The 19,412-nt window shown below is 38.9% G+C and overlaps 1 protein-coding gene across 4 annotated transcripts in view; it reads right to left on the bottom strand.

Annotated features, from left to right (window-relative positions):
* Positions 1-546: 546 nt before the first annotated feature.
* Positions 547-19,412, bottom strand: part of INTS7 (integrator complex subunit 7) — a 41,793-nt gene continuing 22,927 nt past the window's right edge. The window contains exons 20-21 of one of the 4 annotated variants that reach the window (XR_005933818.1): positions 4,523-18,608; positions 547-3,638 (exon numbers count right to left, since the gene is read on the bottom strand). Coding sequence is in view for 1 of the 4 variants with exons in the window: in XM_030035041.2 (XP_029890901.1) it covers positions 18,321-18,608 (288 nt within the window). In the remaining 3 variants the exon portion in view is untranslated. Of the gene's footprint in view, positions 18,609-19,412 lie in introns of all 4 variants that reach the window. The other 3 variants (XR_003926304.2, XR_003926303.2, XM_030035041.2) reach the window with 3 other exon arrangements.

Below are 19,412 nucleotides of genomic sequence, written 5' to 3'. Positions count from 1 at the left end.
TCAGTCCCCTACCAAGCTCCCTTCCCTTGCCCGCGCCCCTCAGATCCCACATGCAATATCCCTCACCAAGATCAGCCAGCTGCAGACAAGTCAGCCTTGCCAGTTCCTACAGTTCTAGCATAGAGTTGTCATTTTTGCCCATTTTCTCTAATATTTTAAGCTCTTGGATGACAGCCTAAGTTTTTTCACATTAAAAAATTATAGGCCTCAGAGAAAACATGTCATAAGTGTGACCAAAAATTTCAGGCTCATGATAAATGCACGCTCCCCCCCCCCCCCCCCCCCCCCCCCCCCCCTCCAGCTTGAATTGACATCAGACAGTGTTAGTTCTAGCAAGACTGCAGGATGCCAAGTTAATGCCTTGAGTTGTTTTAGGGTAATTTTTTTCCTGGGAGAAGGTGGCAAAGAAGATTTCCCGGTTTTAAACAAACAATTTCTATAAACACAAAACCAAAGAAACCAAAAAGTTATTGCTAAGGTAAAAGAGACTAAACAATCAGAAGGTATTTCTTTTGAGTAAATAAAAACAGCATTGAAGTAGCAGTGTCATGTTGTTTGACCCCAAATCTCTTTTGGTTTTTTTAATCAGGAATCATTGAATATTATACAAGTTGGATTGTTACATAGTTGTTTGAGTTAATACTTCATTCCAAAATTTTTGTAAGCCTAAATGAGACCAAGTAAACATTTTATAACCAGGTATTATTGCACTTGTAATTTTGCTCTAGGGAATTTTATATAGTTAGACACTGACAGAAGAACAAACTCTGACTCCAGTGAGGAAGCATCCCCTCACCTTCCACTCCAGTGCAACGCTTGAAATTCTGCCCACCAAAGTAAAAATCAAAATTCGACACACAGCTTCTCGGGAGAACAAGCTGAGCCATAGCCAAGGAGGCTACATGACATGGAAGACACAGGTACACTAAATCAGTACGAGTACACATTATCAAGTGTGCTACTGGGGAAGAGAGAAGACTACTCACATCTAATGCTGGGTCTGGCTACAGTCCCATCACTGCCTAGTTAAGTCCTGCAGCAAAATGGATCTTTATACAGCAAGAAACCTCAAGAACATGTGTACTGCACTCTCCCTGCTCTGTAGTTTAGATTGAGCTCATCTGTTGGATTACTGCTGCTCAATTTAATTGGCCAACATAGTTGGGTGCTTTCTACAGCAATGTATTTTTGTCCTGTTTGATAGCTAATTCTTATTTATCATGTGTTTTCCAATGGTATCCTGAGGCCAAGGCAGTGTCAAAATAGATGTGCTGGGTATGCACACATATAAAGTGACAGTTCATAAACTTTTTCGGGTGGAGGTTATATTCTAAAATTTAGAAGTACTCTGTTATTTATGATTTGTCAAGGATTTGTTTTTAACTATTTTTAGACACATAGTATGCACTTTACATAGCATAAAAGCCATGTGATAACCAGTATCTGTACTACTTTCACCACAAAGAATCTAAAGAGACTCTAAATATAAGCTACAGAGGCAGACCAAGCCATATGATGCCTCAGTCGAGGCCATCCTGATGTCCCAAAAGAACCTGGGTAGATTCATGTCTGAATGTACTTACTCTTTCTACAGCATAGCAAGACCAAGTCAAGGAAGTGTGGAGCTGGCTAAGAATAGGACACTCAATCTTTGTTAATGACCTTCACCATTTGTATGAAAGGTGAAAAAACAGAATACATCACATTTGAACAATTTGCCAAGACTAGTAGAAGGTGAGGTAGATATAACCATCTCTCCCTTTCTTCTACCAGCTATATGCAAATTCCCTAATTTTCCACTTAGGCAGAGCTTGCTAGCCTTTACAACAAGGCCGCTCTTGGATTTTCCATCTCAATCTGTTTTACATTAAATGTATACATCATCTTTATAATTTTTTTGGTTGCTTTTGGTCTAGCATATCAGGAATATAAGGCCTCTTGTTGCAGCTACATGTCCTGTAACTCATATGCAGATCCGGTAGGATTACTTGTATTTCACAAGTTGTCCAAATCAATACCACCTTCAAAAATGGAGAGGTTAGCTCTCAAAAAAAAATTATGTTTTAAACAGCTAAACCCATCAAAAGATATTTCAATGTCCTTAAAGATGCAGAAGTTAACTTTAAGTTGCCTTTTCTAGTTACAATTTTCTTAAGGGTATAAGATAAGCTAGAACTTAGCATTAACCATAGAGGGACAATGCCTTGAGTCTCAGATTTGTGACTTTGTTTGTTTCAACAAAATACACATTTTGATGTGACTCTCAACATTGCAGTAACCGAATATATACATCTCCCAACAGGAAAAAAATTGTTCCTGCTATTACAATGCCATTTCATACCATACTAAACTTTCCCATACCAACACCCATAACTGTGAGCTGAATAGTTCTGAGGTGTTTAATTTCTCATTAAAACTAAACTGATTACTTTGACAGAGACCACTTACTAAAAATACATAACAGATACACAACAATGCAACCAGATGGTCAGCGAGCAACACTTTCATTTGTTACTGCATGTAACGTGTTTCTGCCATACTGTGTGTGTCAATCAATGGGCTGCTTAAGTAGAGCACAACAAAGTTGGGTTCTCATCTCAGTTACATGGATGTTTTTCACCCATTGACACTACTATCATCAAAGGTAAGTTTGAGCTGAGGGTTTGCTTTTGGTTTGTCTGGGGCTTATTTGGGTGGTTTTTTTTTGAAAGAAAAGAGCTCTAGAGTTACTCCAACCACTCATTGAATCTTTAACCTCTGTGTTAAGCTTGGTTATGAAATTTTTTATCCATGACATTGATTTAGTTCAATCATATCTACAGAATCATGTTACTTCAGGCAATGATGATATGCTGATTTTATATAAGCTTGCACTTTGCAAGATTTTTATAAGCCCATAAAGTTTGCATATGGAAGCATGGTACAAACACAAAGATGAAGCCAACCCGTCTTTAGGCAGATGGTACTCGTAACATTTTCTAGCTATCACACTGTTTTGCAATTAGCCATTTTAAAGAAAGAATGTAGTAAAAATGGGGACTTGACTGTACTGAATAAATCTGTAATATTTTTCTCCATCTGTACTGGCAAATTAAGCACTACACTGCATGGTCCCAATCATAAAGATCACATGCTGTGAGGTCAGTCATCAGATGAAGCTCCTATTTTCTTCAAACTCGTTCAAGTTCATTTCAATATTTACCAGACTGACTGACTTGGGTTTTGGTAAAGTCTTATCAACATCAAGTCAATGTTTGTAGATCAAACTGCAAATACAAGACAACTAAATAAATACTTATTGCTGTTAAGATGACTCTTACACTTATATCCTTAGTGAATACCTTGTTATAAAATTCAGACTACTTTACCCTTCTCATGTTTGTTGGATTCTGTATCATTACAAGCTAAAACTAATATTGATGTTTCAGAAAAGTGGTGTTTTTTCTAGTTGAAAAAGGAAAGTAAAGAGTCCAATGTAACAACAACAGCCACCTTTATGAGGGAATCTATTTGTCCGTGTGCTGAATTCCAATGACTTCAAACAGCACTGTGCAAAGTGCAAAGTTTCATCCCATTTGAGCTGACTGAAGAACTGGGGACAAACTAATCAGGTCTGATCCAAGGTCCACTGAGCATTTCTAGTAAGTAGGTATTGTAAAATAAATACCATCACTGAAATTTGATTGGAACCAAGGTCTATTAAAAAAAAAAAAACCAAACCCCCAAAAACCCCACACTTCATCTTCACTCCCCCAATTTAGCACAGCATGCAGTCTTCTTGTCTTATGATGCCGTACGCAGCTTTGCAACTCTTTTACTTAGGTTCCTCAAGACTACGTTTAACGTGGTTACTGAAAGACAGTAATGATGAGTATGTCCATGCTGCAGGCTAGTTATGCAGTTTTTGCACAAGCAGACTGAAGAAATAGCACAGCACTGGGAAAACCAAAAGGAGAAGTCATGTCATAATTTGCATTTAAGCTACATTCACCAACATCCTCTGCAGTCTCACTACCTGCTTGTTTCATGGCTGAAAACAATACTGCCGTCTCTGCTGAATGTAGTAGAATACTGTTGTCTGTTGTTAACAGCAATTAATTATTTCCTTGGGAAAAGTTCAGTTAAAGCTATGATTGACATTGGTTAATCGGTAATCATTAAGTTAGATAATGCTATTAGACATTAAAAGGTAGCCTGCTCCCCCCCCGCCCCCGAGTTAAAGATGTAGGAGGAGGTTGAATTCCTTATCCATCTTAGCTGTAGTTTCACATTAAGTTTATGATCCTAAGCCAGGGACAGTCCCAACATGCATTGGAGGGAGAGGAAGGGAGGAGGCTACATTACAGCTGCCATATCATTTGACTGGCATCAGCAAGACCCCTTCCCATCCTCCCCACAGCAAATCCAAGCTAGGCCACTTTATCCCGATTTATACTAGCCAGCAGCAAAGACTTAAGCAACAGTCATCATCAGCTGAAGAGGAATTTTAATCTAGAGAGATGAAATTAATGCTTTTATGTACTTCTTACCACAGACATACAAGACCAGTTTCCTTAAGTCTGTGTCACAGCACAGACATGTTTGTAAGGGACAAATACTCCATATTTTCATGCCACAGAGTCAAGTGCTGCCCAAAAGCTCCGCAGGTTGGCAGGTGCAGTAAGTGCTGGAAATTGTTCTTCCTAAAATACCACAATTGTTTATCATTAGTGCTATTGATGCATTTCAACTTAATAAAATGTTATAAAAGCCATTACACCATTGTTAACTGTGGCTAAGAAAAGCAATCCTAGCGGCATGGATGAATCCTGCCAGACCACGAGGGATTATACAGCTTGATTTGCTCAGCCTAAGTCTCATAACAAAAAGGCAGAGGGAAACAAAACTAAGGTTTCAAAATGATCAAGACATAACTGTAATGCTACTTTTGCTTAGGATTTACTGATCTACTATGCCTTTAGGAAAAAAATTATTAAAGAACATAAAAACACAACAGAAACTCCCTTTACTACACAGAAGTGATGCAAGGGGAAAAGAAAAAAAACCCATTCAAAGATCTGCTAAACTATTATCGCTTTCCCCCCTTGTATACAAACAGTCTGCCCTCAATAGTCCCAGTTTCACTGAGCTCCTTTGGACACATATACACCCTTGTTGATCCCACTTGGCCCAGGCTGTGGCTGATCCAGCCTACCAGTGTTTCATGCCTAGTGCCTCACACTGTCTCAAATGTAAGTTTCTTTCACTGAAGTCCCAGCTTTCACCTCTTGCTGCTCTACAGACCCAAGGGTTCGGATGCAAGCTGGTGCCAAAAGAGCCCAGAGCAGGAGGAGGCAGAAGAGCACAACCTGTCTGACGGCATATATGAATAGGACATAGTTCCTGCAGCACACTTACCCCAGGACACTCACCATGATGTTCAGGTGGGGATGCATCCCCAGCTTTGAGGGTTAAAAAATGGTAGTTAAATGAAGTCATGAGGTTGATAAGTGAAGTCTGCTTATTGGTATAACTCAGGTCTTTCCACTTGCTTCCACTGATAATCATCAAGACTTACAGACAGCAGTGAAAGCCACTATAATTAGATTAGGGGGCAGGCAGAAGAAGAGGAAAAGAGAAAACAGGCTGATGTGTTGAGGTTCTTAAAAATTATCAAACAAGATGTGCCTTGTGTTAATGCTGAGTGGTAAAACAATACATCACAGCAAATTCAGTATCATAGAACCATAACTGCTTATCACACTAAGCTGTGAGAACTTTGTACTGACTTAACTGAGATCAAGATTTAATTGCATGTCTTTTAGATAACATTGCTAAATGGCAGCATCTGTCTCAAGAGAAGACATTAAATCAATCCTCTTAGGCCAAAAAATTACAGAGAAGCAGAAAGTTCCAGTCAGAGCAAGAATATAAAAAAAGTAAAAAGTTACCTTGTCATAAAATGCATCTTGATTGGCAAACTGTAAGTAAGGATCAAACCAGTAACATAGTGGAGAAATAGCTAGATACAACAAAGTGTAGGCATAGGCATCTTCAATGTTCTTTTCTCTGTACTTGCGTATTCCAGGGGATTCTTGCCTCCCGAAACCAGCCTAGCATCCTCTTTTCCATTGTTAATACTCAGTGATGACTGGAGTTAGACCCTTATTAAAGCAAAGCTACTAAAGATAAACACAAAAATAAAATCCAGCAGTTGAAGAACAAATTGTATTGGATTTGTTACAGCTTGTTAGTAAGGATTGTCAAGCTTGAGTGGTGAAGAAACAGGACATACTAGGGGGCAGTACTTTAATTCCAGACTATCTTGGTGCCCGAGATTACCAGCTGACAGCTTAGTAGGGAGCAACCCCTAGCTAGAGCAATGTCTTGGACATGGGAATCTGCAAGAGGATCTACCATGCCCAGCTATAAACCAGTTTTTTTCCTGAAGGCAGGGAGGAGCGGAAGCAGAGGCTCGACACCTTCTAGTCCTACATCAGGTATTGCTCTCTTACGCTGGGTTGGAGGCCGGTAATTTGGAATATGTAAATTACATTGCACAATCCACTCCCTACAACATATACTCTTATTGTGGTATCTTCCATCTCCGAGTGGAGGTAGTATAGTTGTTGTTACATACCTTAAATATTGATCATCTCTCCCCTAAGGACGGGGTACACATTACAAACAAACAAAGAAAAACCCCAAAGTAACAGCAGTTATTAGATAAGGCCACAAAACCATTCCCTGGGTTTCACACTCATAGTTGGCAGAGGCAGTACCTAGGGCTGCAAGCAAGCATAATTTATGCGAGTCCCCATCTATAGCAGAAAGGCTCACATTCCAGGTGAGGAAATGCACTTAGATCTCTGCTATTCATTATGCTGCCAACCACATTAACACTTGCTCCTGGCCACTAAATTTTCCCAGTGAAACGTAAGCAAGGAAGAAAGCAGCCCTAACACAGCCTGGTCAGGCAGAGGCTGTTGGTCACTGTAAAGCAGCAAGGGTGATCCCTACTGTTACCCCAACACACACACACTATTTCCTAGCTCCCTCTGCTCTTCCTTCTCTCTGACGTAAATTCCCAAGTCTCACAACTTTTGCAAAGATAATTTAAGAGAATGACAAAAAGAATCACTAGGTATATTTGGAAGGACTGGGTGCAAACACTGTTGTACAGGATGACCTGTTAGAAGCTATGGATTATGTCTTGCGGAGATGGATGAAAAGATGCAAGTTAGCAGCTGGATAAAGTCACAAATGAGTAGAAATTCACTTGTGAATTTGAAGAATGAAGGCAATAGATTGTAGGGAAAAAAGTTAATCAAGTGTTTATATAAGGGCGCTCAAATACATTACATAATACACTCTGGAGAAGCCTAAACCATTGCAGGAAGTCAGGAAGATTTGCAAATCACTACTTGAACCAACACACCCAGAGCAGTCATTCTTCACCAGTATTTACCAAAGGCCTTAGAAAACACCACTACTTGACTTCATAATCAAAACAAAAAGATAAAAAGTGACTTGCAATCCTGTAGTCCAGAGATCAGCAGCTGCCAAAACCTCACGGTCTCTAGTCACTATCTTTAAAACCCAATGACAAATGAAATATCCTTACAAAATACAGTGGATTAATATTCTGTTCTGATAGGAAAGTATTAAGTGTCACAGGAAAAAAAAAATTTGCTATTTTAGTTGAAAGCCTGTATTTTTCAAATATTACCACTGCTTTTCTAGAATCTCTACTTAATTAACCCTTTCTTTCTAGGTCTCTGTGCCCTTGTTCACAGAGCTCTCTTCCTCCTGTGAGCTATGTTGCTGGGATCCCACCAAGCCTGTAATAGCTGATCTGGTTCACACTGAATTTCAGTTGAACCATTATAAAAATCCTGCAGGGTTTCTACAAAGGTCATCACAATGTACACAGATGTACATTCATTTATATACTTTCACCATGCAAGAAAAACAATATGAATTACTGATTAAAAACAGTTCATGTGAACCCAGGTATTACATATACACCAGAGAAGACTTTTATATAATCTGATTGTACTAGTCAGTGACTTCATTATGCAGGGAAACATGAGCTGGAATACTCAGATTTTTCAGTCCAGTCTACAGTTTCACTTACAGAGCCATTTGCATGCATTCAGTTCTAGGCTAAGTGCACTCCTAACTACATCTGTTGTCTGCAAACAGAGTTCAACAGAGTTGCCTACATAAATGCAAAAAAATAAAATTTGGAATTTGTGATACAATGCCATTGGATTGGTCATTAAGAAAAAAATAATCAAAAAACGAGCACAGGAGCACGTAAATTCCAGCTATTGCTACCAGCTAGATTAAAAAGGATGCTTATGAACAAGATTCTAGTTTAAGCAATTCAGAAGTACTTAAAAAAAAGTCAACTTTCTCTTTGTCCCTTCAATGAAGCTATACTATCAAAGGATATTCTGGATCCTCTCTCCAGTGTGCCTCCCTAACACAGCTAATGCTCTTTGCAAGCCACATTATGAGTATTCTGTTGCAGGCGTGATGTTTGCTTTGTATTTATTGATTATTGCTTCAAAGACCTAAAGCAGGGAATTTATTCAGTAGTCCTGTTTTTTATTCCTCATTCTAAATTGTTACATTAGACTTGATCATCAAGTACACTTAAATTAGTCTTTAATCAGTAAGTTTAATTACTTAACATATGCTATTTGAGTGTATTTATTAAATGCACTGTTAACATCTCTTCCCCCCCAAAACTCAACTACCTTTCAAATTCTTTTAGAATTCATCTTTAATCTTTGCTATTACACAAGTACAAATTTGTCCAGTTTTTCTTTTATCTTCCACCCCCCTTCAGAGTAGCAGTTGCTTACACACACACACACACACACACTACTTTGAAGACTTAAATTCTTCAAGAAAAGGTACAAAGCTTTCATGCATCTCCAACATACTTTAGCAAGTGGAATGCTCACTCAGCTGTAGCTCCTTCTACTCCTAGGTAGTCCAGATGATTAAAGAAACAATTTAAATAATTACATCATTAATCACAAGTAGCTTTCTTTACAATGACTGGTTTCTTTGCCATTGCCTGGATAACACAGGTAAATTATTTCACTGCGTCAGGTTGTATGTCCTGCCAGGCTTGTAATTGAAGTGGCCTGAAAGTTTTAATATTTTAGAGTGGCACAAATGAGTCATGGTCTCGACTGCCTCTGCTGAGCATGAATTATGTACCACATTTTAACAGAAGTCCAATACAGAACTATAGCAGAGATCCTGTGTCCTGTGTCAACCCTACTACAGCATTAACAGGATTTGTCCTACATTGAAGGAAGCTTGTGCCTACAGTCCGTTTTGCAATTTGATTCCTGTGAATGGCTTGTGAATCCATTTAGACTGTCAAGTAACCAAATCACTGGCAAACAAGTTATGTCTCAGGCAGCACAGCTGTAGATTTCTGCTCTCCTGCTGGACAAGGCTCTTTCCATCTGTCCTGTAATTTCAGCCGTCAATTTCTCATTACCAACACCACAACTAGTACTAAAAATGGGTACAAATGAATCAGTGCTCAAACAGCTAAACTGCTATGACTAACCCAGGCTCCGTATCTTCTTCAGAAAACTGGTCAGAGTCTTTCCTTGAAGGTAAAGGACAAAATGGGTTATGTTTTCATACCCAGTGATCTCAATATTTCAAAACTTTAATTTACTGAATATGTAACTTTATTAGCGGTAATAATTTCTACGAGCACAATCAGAGTGTGTTGAGTTTTTTTCTCTTCCAAAAGGCAGAGATGAGGAAATAAAACGGGTGATAATTACAGTGATACATTTTTAAATTGCTAACTCGCAATCAACTTTGGTCAACTTGCAAGTCCCACTCAAGTGCTTCCTACCTCCCACTCACACTTCCTTTTCTACAGGTTTGAGTGGAAGACACCTGGCTTGTAAAACTTCTATTAAGTTCCTAGTCTACTGTTCCTTTACTCCTTGAATGGCCAAATGTTGGGCACAGCCCAGCAAGACCAGGCATTTGAAGGCCAAATCAAAGCCTTGAATTGTCTAACAATACTGTTGGAAGGACAGATTTTACTGAATGTTTGGTTCTCGTTATTTTTTAATCTTTTTTTTTTATTATTATTTAAGCCACACTTCCTGGAGTTGAGTACTAAAAATAAAAATGAAGAATGATATTATGCAAAAAATGATTTATGGTTATCATGATTATGGAGAAGCAGCTGAAAGTAAAAGCTCAAGAGATTAAAAGTGGCATTTTTAAAATTCATTCAGATTGCATAGCAGAGTATTTGAGGGGGCCAATGCCAGCTTCTCCCTGGGCTGCCTTGGGGCTGCTGGAAGCGGTCTAAGATTTACAGCAGGAAGAGGGCATCAAGCTTCTAGCAGCTTTTCATATCAAAGAATATTCTCATCTCTGCCAGCAGAAGATAAGTGGTCAGACATAGATGAGAACTCATGAATCAGAAAAACTACATTACATCACGGGCAAACAGTGGCTGACTTGGCTGTAGATTATTAGCCTGTAAATGCTGTTATTAGCCACAACGATAAGGGTAGTGCCCAGAAAGCAAAAAGCCCAAGAGAAGCAGAAAGGCACATTTCAGGTGGTTAGGCAGGCACCACAGAGGACTCTCCCATCTGTCTTGTCACAGCAAGAGCTCACTATGTTTATACTACAGAATGGGCTTCACTAAAAACAAATTTTAAGCTACCATATCCCTCTTGGTAAGCTGTTTTCTGGTGAGGTAGTGTTTACATATGTACGTAAATATATTCAGTGAATCACCAACATTCCCATCTGCCATTTAGTACACTCATATCATTAAAGGACAGAGCTGAACATGAGTACCTGATCTGCCACACTTTTTTTGCTGAGAAGTTTCCATATTAAAAAAAAAAAAAAAAAAAAGGGAGAAAGATTGATTCATCAGCATGACATTTTAAAATAGTTTCTCAAACGCATTATGGCCATGCAAGTTCTGCACTCGTTTTGTTATCTTGCCAAATTGAACTACTGTAGGTATTGCAACACAACAGTCATGGGTTGGGACCTCCTTTTTCCTATACAAGAAGAAAAACATATCCATCCACAAAACAGCACAGTATTTTGTACTTCCATAGGACCAATGAATTTCTAAAACTCTGAACAGCAAAGCATAAGGAATTAGGGGTTTGTTTTGTTGTTTTTTTTGTTTAAATGGGAAAACCAACACACAATAACTAGGTACTTTTCTTAGGGTCAGGCCAAAATATCAGGAAGACAACTAAACTTAAAGCCTTCGAGCTATCCATATGTTTCACCTATATTGCCCCACTCCCCCCAAAAATAAAAATCAGAGTATATTTTTGTTCTTAACCTAGTGTACGCATGCTAACAGAAATACAAATCTCTCCAGGGGATCCATCATGTGGGTTACACTACCCAGATGCGCTCAGAATTAATCCTCTCAGAAATTCCTACCCAACTCACAAAGACTTTGTCCACACTATCATGCAAACAGGTGAAACAAGGAAAGGTTCTGCATCTCTCTCTCTCAGGACACAGAAGACTATCAGGTAAATCTTCTCCTCTGCAAGGATGAAAATGCACATCAATTCTTCACTGGTGACATACAGACACAAAGGAAATAAACTATCAGAGTTTGTACATTGCAGACAGGATCAGTTCACACTGCTTACAAAAAAATGGGATGGCTTCACTATGTGAGTTACAACAATTAGCATAATTAACTAGAATAGCTTTTGTTCCTCCCTCATGAAATGAGGGAAAGAGACTTTCTGAAGAGGTCAGACAACATTTTTTGTGAGTTACTACAACTCTTGGAATTTCCTATCTGTCTGAAGTGGGTGACTAGCTCCAAGAGGTCTCCATCCACGTTGCTTTTCACTTTACTCAGTGGACAACGATCTAGTTTGAACATAGTCATTTGCACAGACCAATTTCTGCAAATACATACCCATGAAACTAGTGCCAGTGGATTTAAGATTAAGTGATAAAAGCCTGGCTTTAGCCAAAGTTTCAAAGTTTTTCGTGTAGGAATAACACCAGTATAACTAAAAAAAATGTGCAGTCAGAACCTTGACATCCACATACTTCTGGATTTTGTGAAACAAGGCGAGTCAGACAGCTGTCATCACTCACAACTGTTAGCTACTGCCCACATACATTGCTGGCAAATCAGGACATATTCAAGCACACCTCACCCACTCCAGAGCAAAGACTGACAACTCACTGCAGGCTTGGCCTCATCCACTGCTCCACAAGTGCATTTCTTCTCTTCTGCTGCCTCGCTCGTGGGTGGTGCCTCACAGCAGATGGGAAGGCCAGACAGCTGGCTGGTAACTACTGCAGTGATCTCTGCCCTCTCAAACTGTCCACGCAGAAATGCCACAGTTCAGATGTATGTGAACAGATTGTTCCCTCCAGACTTGAGTAAAATACAGAAATATAGCACAGATGCATAGTCAGTCAGTCCAACAGTTGATTATTGCTTGTAGGACACACAATACATCTTCCCCAGCACCTTCCTTGTACAGGCTCTGTTAATGAAGTTGCTCCACAGTCAGCCAAGACAAACCTGCCAATTCAGCTGAAAAAACAGCTTAGCGAAATGAAACTGTTTTAACTGGATAAACTCATGATCTGACACAAAGAGCAAAGACTGAGGCAGGAATAAACAGCAGAGAGAACCCCTTTCAGCAACACCACACACCTAGGCTGTGTTAAATGAAGCATGAAACTGTACCCTGAAGATTCACCCATCATCTTTGGCAGAGTCCAGCCATCCACATACCATTCAGTTTATATTTATCACAGACAGTCTCTTCTAGTTCAACTGCTACTCATTGTTTTTGCCCTGTAGTTAGAAGCTGTGTGTTAAGCATGGACAGCTATTAATTTCAAATTAACTGCATTCCTAAATTTAGTACTTCTAGTAAAAAGAGAAGGGATCCGTAAGATGGACTGACAGCAAGTCACATACTTAAACTGTTGAGCAAAGGTATTTTAAATCAGCCAACCCACACAACCATTTATTTTATCTTCTTTGGAGCTTTGTAGTCACCAATGATACCCATAAAAAACTCCAAGCAATTCTTTTATTAATCAGAGTTTTAAAAGACTTCTTGAAAACCCCATCAAACTCAAATTTGAGGGAATGTGAATGTTTCCCTATCCACTGGGAAAAAAAAAGGGGGGGGGGGGGGGGAATGATTTTTAAGACTGTGAAGTGGCTACAGCCTAAGTTTTATTTCTACACAACAGAAGAACTGCAGTATCTCCTTGACTGCTCTACTGGGTCACTGGTTCAGTACTGACAAAAAGAAGAATCACCTTTTTACTATAGTTAGGTGTCCAATAGACTAAAAGAGTTTAAGACATTGCCACAGGCTCTTTCTAGCCTGAGAAATATTTTCCTCTCAAAATTCATTGAACACTCTTCTAACCTTGTCTAAGATCATTGGATCAGGACGCTGAGGCTAACTGGAAACTCCATTAACACACAGCCAAGCTGTCCTTAATTTCGATAGCATTCCTTTGAGGTGGGCAAGCAGAAGGTAGATAAAGTTTATCCTAAAAGCAAATGAGAACACCAAGAATAGACTTCTATTTCTCAGCACTATGCTGGCAATCAGCAGAGTAGAGCAACTTCCTAAAGCACGCAGAACAACTGGGATGACTGCTCACTGAAATACATGTAATCTGTGATTTCAATAGCGAGTTTGAGCAGCTGCTGTTTGTCAGATGTCCCCTGGACTACAAAGAACTCAGGAGCTATCTAGGGTCACCACTAAGATAGGCTTGCTTCCCAGTAACACAAAACAGGACCTGGCTTAAAAATTCACAGGGGGGAGAAGGTAACTGCAACACTGCACAATATTCTTCTAAGAAGTGCAATGTAACACTTGTTTTTTCCTTGCTTTCAAGAAGTGCTTTTGTCTCTATCACTCTCTCTGCTTTGGAAGTTAATAGGCCAAAGTTCTGGATAAGTCTCCTTTTGCTTAGCATCTAAGGTTGTGTCCTTGGAGAGGCATCTATGTGGGTGACACAAGAGCAGCTCCAATAGCGCTGGACGCTGCCTTACAGCAGTCAAGCAAAGAAAATTACCAGTTCTTGGGCCCTACTCAACTCAGAACTGCTTTGTAAGCTTGCAGGGCTCCTAAACCCCCCTCTCCACCCTCCTTTATTTTTCCCCCCTCTTGCTTTGGACAATGCAGATACCTGACTACACCTGCACTGCCACAAAAGGAACAGATTGTTTGGAGAAGATGCTGATAAAAATTAGAAAGGCACGTGTGTAAATATGCTGACCAAGGAGACAGCAAAGCACTGTAGGCCAGCAGAAAGACAACAGCCGGAAAAGAAATATAGCTACTTCGAAGGCAAGATGTTTCCATACTGTATTGTATGAAATATCTCTTTCTCTATGTACACAACACACATTGAACATCATTCAAAAGAGATTTTAGGAATGCAATATAATTCATTCAAATCCTATAAATTCCATCAATAAGTTTTTTTTTTTAAACTAAAGTTGTGACATCACTAAAGAAAATAATTTTAAAGTTTATGCATATGTTTAAAGGACTGTTGAACTTGTTTCTAGACCTGTCCAATTCCTGTACAGTTTCACAGGATTTAAGTCAAAGATATACATATATCCACCAACAAATACAAAAGCCTTAGCTAAATTAAGGCGTTTCAGTCCTCAGGTAAAATGAATGCATATCCAAGGAAAGAAAAAATGGGAAGAAAGGGAAGTCTAAGATGCCATGAGTACCTACGATGAGTGCAACTTCAGGGAATCACTTATGAAACACACTTAAATGACCTTAGCAGAAGATTACACTCTAAATTCCAGAGGAAGACAGAATTTGACATGGGAAATTCCTTCCCTACCCCTTGTTGAGCTCCACATTGCCTTGAGCAAGAGATCAGCCAGGAATCTAGAAATGACACTTTCTGGTATGTCTGAGCACAGGTTCACAAGAATGTGAGTAGTAAGTACTTCTGAGAGTAACTGGCTACATCATCTACAGAGAAGTCAGGTTAAATTCTAGGTCTAAGCACTAATTACTATTGGCTTAATGCAGAACTGCACGTATTATGAATACCTCCAGTCATCTTAATTTGATCATCTTCACCCTTCCCCAGCCCAAGAATTTATCAAAGTTAGACGAAAGCATACCTTAATCATTAAGACTAGATAATGATGCAGCTGCCTGCATAAGCCTTTTTGTTGTTTGAATTCTTAGCAACAGCCTCAAAACCAACATCTAGCCACTGAATATTTTCTTTCTTTTGCCAGTAAGTGGAAAAGATCTCAATTTTCTTCCATTATCAGTGTGCAGCTATGCTTAGTGATCGAGTTACTGCTTTGTTTAAGAAGATTTAACTTGGGTCCGTATCATAGAATTACTTTCTAGATTCTTTGTTGCACATCTTCAAGTATGGGCACCAGAAACAGGATTCAAGCAAGATAACCTCCCTGCTTCTATTAATAGTCAAGGATCACGTTCACTGCTGACAGCTCCAACAGCAGCTTTCTGTACACTGCTGTAACTGTAACACTCTTCCTCACTTCTCTTTGGGCATTTTGAGTCATTGATTTCTACAAAAACCTTGGTTCCTGTTTGCCAAGTGTATTTCACAGTGTATTAGGAATAAAAATACACAATGTTTGAAAACAAACAAAACAAACACCCAAAGAATAACCTCACTACAAACCCCATGTAATGTTAAACACTGTGCTTATGTAAAAGGACCATTTAGTAACAGGTCCAGAGTCTTTCCTGATCAGCACGAACATGTAACTAACCTGCAAATGAACCAGCATGAGAAATCCTTCAGAATTTGTTAGAAATTCAGATACTTGCACAGGAAGCCACCTTCCTATACAAGCTAATTTCCAATAAATACTACTTGCCATTTTCCAGAAGACATTTACCCTCACCCCACAATCTCCCATACCTAGCATCCAAATTTTCAGACTTGAGTTATTATTTGCCTGCCTCCAAAATTGATACAAGTTCCTGGAGTTCTAGAGGCCTCTCAGATCAGGTGAACAAACATACTTGGAGAAGGAACAATTTTTTCAACTGCAGCAGGGTTAATCTTACTGGCTCACAGACAGTTAAGCCTCGGGCCACGTCAGGGCTTTCCCTGGATAAATTTTTTTTTCTACTAGGCTTCTCATAAGTTTAGCTATGTACTGTGAACATTGCTTGACTTATGAGAAAAGTCTGCTCCCCAATGTAGAAATTTTGTTTCATTTCTGAGTTGTTTTGGAGTGCCGCCATCACAGGTTTCCAGCAACATACTGGTCAATGACAGAGCAAGAAACACATTCATTATGCAGGATTAAAAAAAAAAAAAAAAAAAAAAAAAAAATTGTTTGACCTCTTAGTCTTTTGTCTCTTTTTTTTTCTTTAATTACAATAAAGAGGGTTTTGTGGTTAAGACACTGATCTACGACTTTAATGAAAAAACCCACCCAACCACAAACAGTTCAGATCTTCAATCTGACAGACTGCATGCACAACACTAGATGAATCATCTCTTTCTGGACCATGTAACTATAGGTAGCTATAGGTACATGTATGCATGCGTGCATACATAGCTGTATGTATATACACACACACAAAACTGTATATATATAACTATAAAAGTGGGGACAGAAACCACCACTTTCCTCAGCCAGCTTGAAGGGCAGTGGTAGTTTCTGTCTCCTGCACAAAATAAAAAAATCAGATTTAAGAAGGATTTTGGTGAATCTTTCATCAATTTTGTAAGTCTTCTACTTCCAGCTTTCATCCCAATTATCTTTTCTGCTGAGGATTATAGCCTGACAAAGATATTATGAAATCTACCATGACTGCTTACTTTTTTTGGGGGGTTGGTCTCAAGCCAAGAGGAAGAAAGTTGATTTCTTAAGCAACTCTTACAGGAAAACACAGCAAAAACAACTCTCCATCCAGCTATGCCAACAAAACCTAGGCTTATAACAATTCATTATCTTATTCTCTGCATATAAAGCAAGCAGAATCTGCAAGCTCTAGTCAGCTTCTACAGCAAAATCGACTTGAAGAAAAAACAGTATCTTAGGAATTTACTGAGAAAATAACAATGAAAATTTCTGCTCCAATGAGAGGGATTAAACCATTTACAAACTGAAGTCTGTAAGAAGTGCCATCCTTCCTCCTCCGCATTCAAATGGGTCCTACTTTCCTGCAGAGTGATAAGCAGAGATTATTTATGAGGACCAGGTGAAGGACATGTTATGTGATCTATTGCCTGAGAGTCCAGACACAGGCAGAGTTCAGCCTTTTAAGTCTCAAAGGAAGCATGAAAACTATGTATGAAGCAGCATATTTCCACAATTATTCTGAATCAATTTATAGTATTGGCAAAATCCTCCTTCAAGTTATCCTGTAAAAGTAACAATTAAGATTACTAAATTGGTCAAAGAGTACACAAGATTACAAAGCTTTGGTATATAAAATTCCTTTTTATAAAACAAAGCAGTTAAATGACAACTTGCAAGTTAACTTCCCTCTTAAAAGGGCAAACAAAAAAAACCCAACAAAACCAAGGCCTTCCAAAATACAGATACATGAAGATTTAAAAACAACACAGTAATCTCTCCTATATCATCTGAGAAACAGTTATTGTTCCCACCTGTAAAATTCTACCTCTTGTAAGACTCCCCAAACAGCAACCCCTCAAGCAGCCTCCTCCTTCTACAATGACTGGGTATGAGAAGTGAGCCACAACTTTTTTTTCCTTTCAGATGCATGCATTAAGTAGCACTGATGAATTTTAATAATACACATCCATCAGCCAAATACTGGAAGTTGCTATTAAAATGTCAGAAAAAAACCCCTCTGGATATTCCTGCCAATTCCTTCACATTAAAAGATACAGACTTGGTATTACACTCAGTTCTGTATCACTAGCCAAAGTGTTTACCGATGTCCTGTAAGCCTAACATTACAACCTATGTGCTTCAAAAAAAGAAAGTACAGAAAGTACTAGTCAAAGAGCTCTTAGTGTCCCTTGCTATCAAAGTCTGTGGAGCCTGCTGCAACAGGTTTGTAAACAGAAGTGAAGAGATCATGTAGAAGTTCTTAGACTAAAAGCACAACTCCAAATTTGAACAGAGTTGCCTCTGCTGAATCAAGTTCAAATTTACCCCAGGTAATTTAAAAAGCAAAATTGGCATCTGAGACTTTCTAGGAGAAGCTTAAAATTGTAGGTCTTTCAAAAAAGCATCCAAGAAAAAACTGCAATATCATTGACCAGGATAGAGTCACTTCTGGGAATTAAAACCGTGAGTATGCTGTTCTTTGCTGTTGCTGCTGTGATGGCGGCTGTCCTTGCTGTTGCTGAAGACGAACCTGCTGGGAGTATGGATCCTCAAGAGATTTAACAAAAATAGTTGTTTTAGGCCCAGTTTTCCAGACAATACCATTTGAATCTATTACAGAGGACTCTACTGTGATGTTGTGGGTACCAAGTATCACAAAGTTTAACAGAAACTGAGTGCTGAAGTAGTCGTTGTGTGGTTCCACCCTCTGCTCCATTTCATTGGTCATGTTGTCAATAGGAATCTGAGAACACATGGAAGGTTAAAATGCCATTTTTTATAAACCTGTTAAAATAAGTTTTCTGCTCTCCGTTTGAAGGAGAGAAAAAAGAGAAAAATCTTTGTCCTCCATTTTCTTAAACCAATGCATGTGCATGTTTGAGACTGCTTGACGTGCTTTTTCATTGATGAATGAGTTTTTATATTGATTCACAGAAGCAAGGTAGCTAACAAGGCTTTTTCTCCCTGAGGTTCTAGTTTTCCACAGAGTAATACGAGTCAGACAAACAGTACACACCTCCTAGTCCTGTTCTTTTAGAAGCAACTGACTCTTTTTCCTTTTCCTCCTCAAAAAAAACCCCCAACAACAATACAAACAAAAAACCAACCCCAAAACCCACCAAAACAGGCCTTTCACTAAATGTTACACATTAGCAGAACCTGAACTTCAGACACACAATCTTTGATAAAACTGTTGACTTGAATTTAATACATATCTCCTCAAGTGCTATTTAATTTGGACAGCCTGTCCCCCCTATTTCCATAAACAAACAAAAAAACCCTTAAAATGCAGATAAAGAAGTTCTAGAGACTATGCGGTAGAGAATAATCTACTCCTGCCTTTTTTCCCTGTGGAGTTTCATATGATATATACCTAGGTAGAATTTTGCTGATCTCAAGCAGATTCCTAATGACTTGTTCTGAACATCACAAAGCTGCTTTTGTTTGGAAGAAAAGCTGTTACTAAAAAGGTATCAGGATACAGCAGACTTAAAAACCCCACATCCCTTCCATGCACTATGCCTGGCTCTGGCCAGTGCCTGAATGT

Source organism: Aquila chrysaetos, chromosome 13, assembly GCF_900496995.4.
Source record: "Aquila chrysaetos chrysaetos chromosome 13, bAquChr1.4, whole genome shotgun sequence".
Classification (NCBI taxonomy): Eukaryota; Metazoa; Chordata; class Aves; order Accipitriformes; family Accipitridae; genus Aquila; species Aquila chrysaetos.
Note: the sequence above shows the minus strand (reverse complement) of the source record. Positions and strands in the feature narration are given on the sequence as shown.